Below are 7,343 nucleotides of genomic sequence, written 5' to 3'. Positions count from 1 at the left end.
TCCCAGGTCAAAGCCTCGCATGAGCAGATTTGCCAAAAATGTGGGAAATAAGAAGCTACATTTACACATTGGCGTGACACCAAGTTCACACACAAACACGTTCAAATACAGGTCTGTCCCCACCGTCTGTTTGAGTCTTAATAACACGGAAACATATTTGGTTCATGTAATGTTTCAGCAAACAGGCAGTAAGTCTCCTTACTTAGAAGAAGCAGCAGCATTTAAAGCAGGTAAAACATTAAACACAGTGCAGGTCAGATGATTGTCGATGATAAGACTTGTGATGACTCCGCTGCTCTCCGCCTCTCCGCTTCCCCTGGTGCGTCACAGTGACAGTGTTTGAGAAGTGCTCTGCTCACATTACTGTGCTGAACCTCCTTCTCCTCCACATGCAGTGGTGTGAGTGTGAGTGAGTGTGTGTGTGTGTGTGTGTGTGTGTGTGTGTGTGTGTGTTGCACAACTAGTTGTATCGAGACCATGATTGCCACACCTGTTTTGTTCAGTTACGTTTCCCTTTGAGTTGAGTTTTGTTCAGTTAAGGTTTCATAGAGATCCGGTGAAGGCACCTGCCAGAACAGCCTTCTTCCACCCGCGGAACATTATGAAAATTAGAAACATTCTGTCTTTACAGAATTCTGAAAAACTAGTTCATGCTTTTGTTACATCTAGAGTAGATTACTGTAACTCCTTATTATCAGGATTTCTTCCTGTTAAGGGGGAGTTGTTGTTTTTTTCTCTCTCCACTGATGCCTAGTGTTTGCTCATTGTGTGAACTGTTGGGTTTCTCTGCTCTCCTTGATGTTGTCTATGTACAGTGCCTTGAGATAATGTATGTTATGATTTGGCGCTATACAAATAAAATTAAATTTAATTTAATAACTGACAAGATGTCATGTGCGGCTGTTACTGAAGTGACCTGTGAAGCCACACGTGACACTTTAGAGGACATGGCCTCTATTGTGGATGAGAGAGAGAAAACGATTTTGCACACACACTTGGCTCCCCCTACTGGTTCAGTCCAAGCTCTACTGTACACCACTGCTGTGCCTGAAAGATATACCTTTGAGTCTCCTTTCTTTCAGTCCTGCATAAAGTACCTTAAAAGGGAAAGTATTTTACCAGAAAATTACTTTTTTAAATAATATTACTTAAGGAAAAGTACTTATCATCACTTATCATCATGTCATAATTATTATTATGACATTTACTTTAAAGGACAGGATGACAATAATAATCTGCGTATAACAATTACATTTATTGGCATCAACAAACATTTTACGCAGCAAATAATAGGGTGAATAATAAAAATGTCCATGTCCAGGACTGTGAAGACGATAATACATGTTTGAAAGAAACAGTCTCGATGACAAGTACAATTTTCATATAAGAATTAAAAAAAACAATGACATAGCCGATGATATAAGATGTACTTAGGTTTTAGCAGTATAAGTATTAAAAGTGAGGAGTTGGGATTGAGCCATGGTGGATCAGTGGTAGGGGTGATTTGTTTTTCAACTGGACGGCTGTGGGTTAAATTCCTGTAGCTCTGCAAGTCTATACGTGCCCTTGAGCAAAGACACTTAACCCCATGTTGCAGCATGTGAATGGGTGAAAACTGTAGTGTTAAGCAGCTCATCAAGACTAAAAAAGCACTATTTAAATACAGACCACTGCCAACTCTTCTTCTTCTCTTCCTTAATAAGCTGATTCTTAATTCTTAAATCCCGCAGACATACTGCTCCGGTACAGGAGGTGGCGGTAATGCGCTTATTTTGCTTCTCTGGGGGAGAAGAGCAACTTCCGGTGTAAACATTACGAACATGTGTTAAATAACTCTCCTCTCCTCGTCACGTATGTCCTGTCCGTCGCTCCTTTTTCGGTTAATATTTAAGTCGTCTTGATTATTGGTGTTACCCCATGGCGGCTTCGATTCATGTCTCCAAAGTCCGCTCTTTGTACAAGAGGATTCTGGTCCTGCACCGGTTCCTGCCGCTAGATTTAAGGGCCCTCGGCGACCAGTACGTGAAAGACGAGTTCAGAAGACATAAAGGAGCGTCGTCTGAGGAGGCGAGGAGCTTCATGACAGAGTGGGAGGTAACGAAGAAAAATTAAAATCTCATTGACATTGGTCACAGTGCCCAGCTAACAACGTTCTGGGAACGTTACCTTTTAGTTGCCCGGACTGTGCTATGGTTGCTACGAAAAAAATCCCTAACATTAGCCTTTGGTTGCATATTCAGTTATTCCCCCTATCCTTCATTCAACCTTCTCTTAACATTACTTTTGTCATTACCTTCATTCAACCTTTATAGTGCGTTCTCTTTTGATACAACCTTTATAGAACGTTCTATTTTGGTTCCCCTAACATTACTTTTGTCATGTGCTTTATTCAACCTTTATAGAACGTTCTATTTTTGTTCCCCTAACATTACTTTTGTCATGTGCTTTATTCAACCTTTATAGAACGTTCTATTTTGGTTCCCCTAACATTACTTTTGTCATGTTCTTTATTCAGCCTTTATAGAACGTTCTCTTTTGGTTCCCCTAACATTACTATTGTCATGTGCTTTATTCAACCTTTATAGAACGTTCTATTTTGGTTCCCCTAACATTACTTTTGTCATGTCCTTTATTCAACCTTTATAGAACGTTCTATTTTGGTTCCCCTAACATTACTTTTGTCATGTGCTTTATTCAACCTTTATAGAACGTTCTATTTTGGTTCCCCTAACATTAGTTTTGTCATGTTCTTTATTCAACCTTTATAGAACGTTCTATTTTGGTTCCCCTAACATTACTTTTGTCATGTTCTTTATTCAACCTTTATAGAACGTTCTATTTTGGTTCCCCTAACATTACTTTTGTCATGTGCTTTATTCAACCTTTATAGAACGTTCTCTTTTGGTTCCCCTAACATTACTTTTGTCATGTTCTTTATTCAACCTTTATAGAACGTTCTATTTTGGTTCCCCTAACATTACTTTTGTCATGTTCTTTATTCAACCTTTATAGAACGTTCTATTTTGGTTCCCCTAACATTACTTTTGTCATGTGCTTTATTCAACCTTTATAGAACGTTCTATTTTGGTTCCCCTAACATTACTTTTGTCATGTTCTTTATTCAACCTTTATAGAACGTTCTATTTTGGTTCCCCTAACATTACTTTTGTCATGTGCTTTATTCAACCTTTATAGAACGTTCTATTTTGGTTCCCCTAACATTACTTTTGTCATGTTCTTTATTCAACCTTTATAGAACGTTCTCCTCTGGTTCCCAGTACGTTCCCTGAATATTACTTTTGTCATAACCTTTATAGAACATTCTTTTGGTTCCCAGAACGTTCCCCTAACATTACTTCTGTCATAACTTTCATAGAACATTCTCTTTCGGTTGCATTCATGTTCTCCAAACATTACTTTTGTCACAACATTTAGGGAACCTTTGTAGAACATTGCAGTTTGTTAGCATTAACATACTACAGCATGTGGTACATATTCTGCTCATTTTATTATTTTAAACTGTCTGCACATTAGTACTCATACTTGCAAACTTGAAAGAGTTTGAATTTAATATAACATTTAATTTAATTTTACTTTATAATATAAGGAAGAAAAGCAACCGACACATGTGAAATGAAGTTGGACTACAGCTTTATTTGTCATTTTCACAATACAAATAAACTCAAAAGTGCACACCACCTTTCGAAGACTGTACAGCAACCACTTTGCCAGCAGATGTCACCCACGTGCTCAATGAATGAAGCTTCAAGGAGTGAACCAATTTTCAATGCAATGGTCCAAAAGGGTTCAGAGCTTCATGAAGCCCCATTTGGCCGTCACTAGTTGTTACACTCGAACACTTGCACTAAGCAGCTGATGTCATCAAAGTCCATGTGGATTCAGAGCTTGAGGGTTTAGGGATGGCACTGGGCCTGGGTCAGTAAAACTTAGTAAACCCTTTTCAAAAATACAAATTTAACATGTTGGCTTGAATGCCAGAGTGCTGTTTAATAGGAGGACATGACAGTCGGTGCAACAGGGCAAGATGGAGGCAGATGATCTGCTCTGGCGACCCCTAGAAAGATAAGTCGTAAAAAGATGATGATATACACAGTGCTTTATCCAACGATTGACTGTCAGTACTTGAAGATATTTTTCACCTCTGTCATTTTGACATGAAATAATGGGTAAACACAGGTGTCACTAATGACTTTAACAACCGTTATAGAGCAGTCTCATCATCAGTGTGATCAGGAACACCTGTGTTAACCAGTTTATTCCTGATATAATCAACATCTGCTCCTATCGTCAATACATTCAAAAACTTTTGCCAGGCCTGACACCAAGGGATTTTTGAATTATTTATTTCATAGTTGCAGACCAACTTTCCCAATTAGGAATATATTTTAAAAGAGTTTTGCTTGAGTTGTGGCACACTCTGGTTCAAGTAAGGTGGTAAAGTTGGACTGGCTTGATACCACTTTTCCATGTCCAGTACTGATATCAAAAATCTTGATTATCTATTGATACTGACATTAATCTCACTCACTCTTCTACCACTTTATCCTCCACGTGCTGGTGCCAATCTCAGCTGAGAGTGAAAGGCGGGGAACACCCTGGACAGGTCACTAGTCCATCACAGGGCCACATAAAGACAAAAAACCATCCACTCTCCCAACATTAGCAGGGATTAATGGGAGGGTTGCATCAGGAAGTGTGTCCAGCATAAAAACATCTCAGCTAAATCAAATCATGTGGATCACTGAAAAAGCAGGTGATCCAATGTGGCGACCCCTAGAGAGGAGAAGTCAAAATAAAAGTTACACTTCATGCTTTGACACTGACTTTACTCCCCCACTCCCTTTTACATATATCATATAATATGGATCTCCAGTACAGCAATATACCATAACTCTGAACTTAACTCGGTATTTAAAACTTTCCAGCTTCTACATTCTAAATGTATTTTCTTAAAGCATGCTTAGTTGTGTGTGATGTCATCTGATCCTTTTATCTTAGTTCCTCTGTGGGGTGTAACATCAGCTTGCATCCATGATGTTGCATTATAGACAATTCCGACATGACACGACACGAAGTTTGTCATCTTCTCTTTCTTCTCATCCCGACATACTTCGCTAAGATTTTTTAGAAAGCGATATGATGGCTAAAACAAATCCACCTCCTGACGGGACACAGAGGCAGACCAGACTGTTCCTCGCCAAAGCAGTCTTCCATGTCTTTCAGAGTACTAGTGCAGTCGGGGAACTCTCTTACCAGGATACAGCCATCCACATCTCCCGTCTGGTGGCCGAAACAATGAAAGTACTCACTGTTGAGGGACATGTTCCGCACATCGACAAGGCCAAGTCCTTGGCTGATAATGTCGTTAAAGAGCTTCAGGGGAAGTATGGCAAGATGTTTAAGTACATGCTGCTTGAGCAGGACCCAGGTGTGGAGGCTGTCATCGTTCTCTGCCTACGGAGACACGCTGCAAAGCTGTTTATGAATTCCCCCATCTCCAAACAACTTTTGATAGCCATCTCCACATGCTTAGTGTTGATCACAGGCCCGTTCCTATTACTTTGAACCTGTTTGTTTCTGCAGTCAGAGTCAGAAAAGGGGGAGGTGCTCAAATAGACCTCACAACAGCAGGTATATTGTTAGCCTGTGAAAAAAGGACACTTAAAACCGTTTAAATTGTCAGTAGTTTCTTTCCTGTGGTGTTTTTTTTTTTTTTTTTTTTACGTCTGCATCACCCATGCATATATTTTGATGTCACAAAAGGACCAGGAACAAGTTGGAGGAAGAAGAAAACAACTCAATTGGATCTCAATGACAATGTTCCACTAGTTACCGTAATTTCCGGACTATAAGGCGCACCTGAATATAAGCCGCACCAGCTAAATTTGGGGGAAATACAGATTCTTCCATATATAAGTCGCACACGACTATAAGCCGCAGGTGTTTTAATGTTTAATTACCGTATATAAGGGTTCCTGCTACCACGGAGGGGATTGTCGGGACAGAGATGACCGTTTGGGAACGCAAAGCGTCCCATTTATTAACATTTGAGTGCACAAATAATACAACGGTGTGCTCCCAGCGCACGTCCTGCAGTCATAGTACTTTAGTAGTGCAGTATAACAAAAAACAAAGTTTACAGCGCTTGACAAGGCAATAACGTTAAATGGCTAAATTTAATTTGTTTTACTAAATTTAATTTGTTACTTGCCTGTAACACGGCAGTAAAGGTGCAGTAACACGGCTGCTTAACAACATAACCTGCATCTTTTCCGAAAAGTGCCAACACAGCAGTAAAGGTGCTGTAACGCGGCCGTTTACTGTATCAAAATAACCAGCCTACTATACCAGAAAAGTCAGTCATTAATCCTCGTGTCATCGTCTTCCTGCTGCATACTAAAACCACTGAAGTCCTCTTCGTCAGTGTCGGAAACGAAGAGGCCCAGAATGGCCTCGTCAACCACTCTCTCTCCTTTGTTGTCGCTCTCAAAACCAATTAACTCCTCTTCCTCTTCGTCAGTTTCGGAATCGAAAGGCCTCCGATCGGCTTTGTCAGCCGTTGAGCCGTCCTCTTCATCATCATCATCACGCAGCAGTCCAGCTTTTCGAAACCCGTTGGTGACCGTTAGCTGTAAAAATCCATAGATAAGCCGCACCGTTGTATAAGCCGCAGGGTCCAAAGCAAGTGAAAAAAGTAGCGGCTTATAGTCCGGAAATTACGGTACCCCTCTTATAATTGATCTTTTAATTGTAAATAAATATGTAGCATTGTCCCAAGTTGTTAAAAGTAAGGTCTGGGTATCGAACTTCAGTCCTTTGTGGTGTCAACCAAACTTTCTCTTTTGATACGTAGCATTTCTGCAGCATTCAGTTTGACCAAGACCTAATGCTCGTGATCGGTCTTGATGTGTGCAGGAAGTTAGAAACAGCTCATTAGCCAAAGTAGAAGCCAGTGAGCGTGTGTGTCAGAGATATTCTCTCAGTCTCAAGTCTGGATTAAATGAGCATTGACTTCGGCTTCAGTGATCTACATATTTGATTTGGCAGATGTTTTTTGGAGCCAGATGCCCTTCCTGCTGCAGCCCTGGCATTTGTCCGGGCTTGGGACTGGCACGATGTGGCTGGGGGTCAATTAGAGTGTACGGTATCAAAAATGATCAATTGTAGGTTCTACTGCAATGGAATGTGAAGAAATGCACAAAGAAAATGTTTAAATTTCACAACTGTATTTTTGCAGCACAGGATAGCCCTAGTCCACCATTTTAGGTCAAAATGCACATTTGATATATTATGGGGGGGACGAATTTCACTGCAAACGAATA

At 40.3% G+C, this 7,343-nt stretch overlaps 1 protein-coding gene across 1 annotated transcript in view; it reads left to right on the top strand.

Annotated features, from left to right (window-relative positions):
• Positions 1–1,796: 1,796 nt before the first annotated feature.
• The window catches only part of sdhaf3 (succinate dehydrogenase complex assembly factor 3), a 10,030-nt gene continuing 4,483 nt past the window's right edge, over positions 1,797–7,343 (top strand). Inside the window, exon 1 of the mRNA XM_058619447.1 lies at positions 1,797–2,094. Within this exon, the coding sequence (XP_058475430.1) occupies positions 1,918–2,094 (177 nt within the window). The 5' untranslated portion in view covers positions 1,797–1,917. The remainder of the gene's footprint in view (positions 2,095–7,343) is intronic.

The sequence above is a fragment of the Solea solea genome, chromosome 20 (assembly GCF_958295425.1).
Source record: "Solea solea chromosome 20, fSolSol10.1, whole genome shotgun sequence".
Lineage (NCBI taxonomy): Eukaryota > Metazoa > Chordata > Actinopteri > Pleuronectiformes > Soleidae > Solea > Solea solea.
The sequence above is the reverse complement of the archived record's forward strand: the minus strand, read 5'-3'. Positions and strand labels throughout refer to the sequence as shown.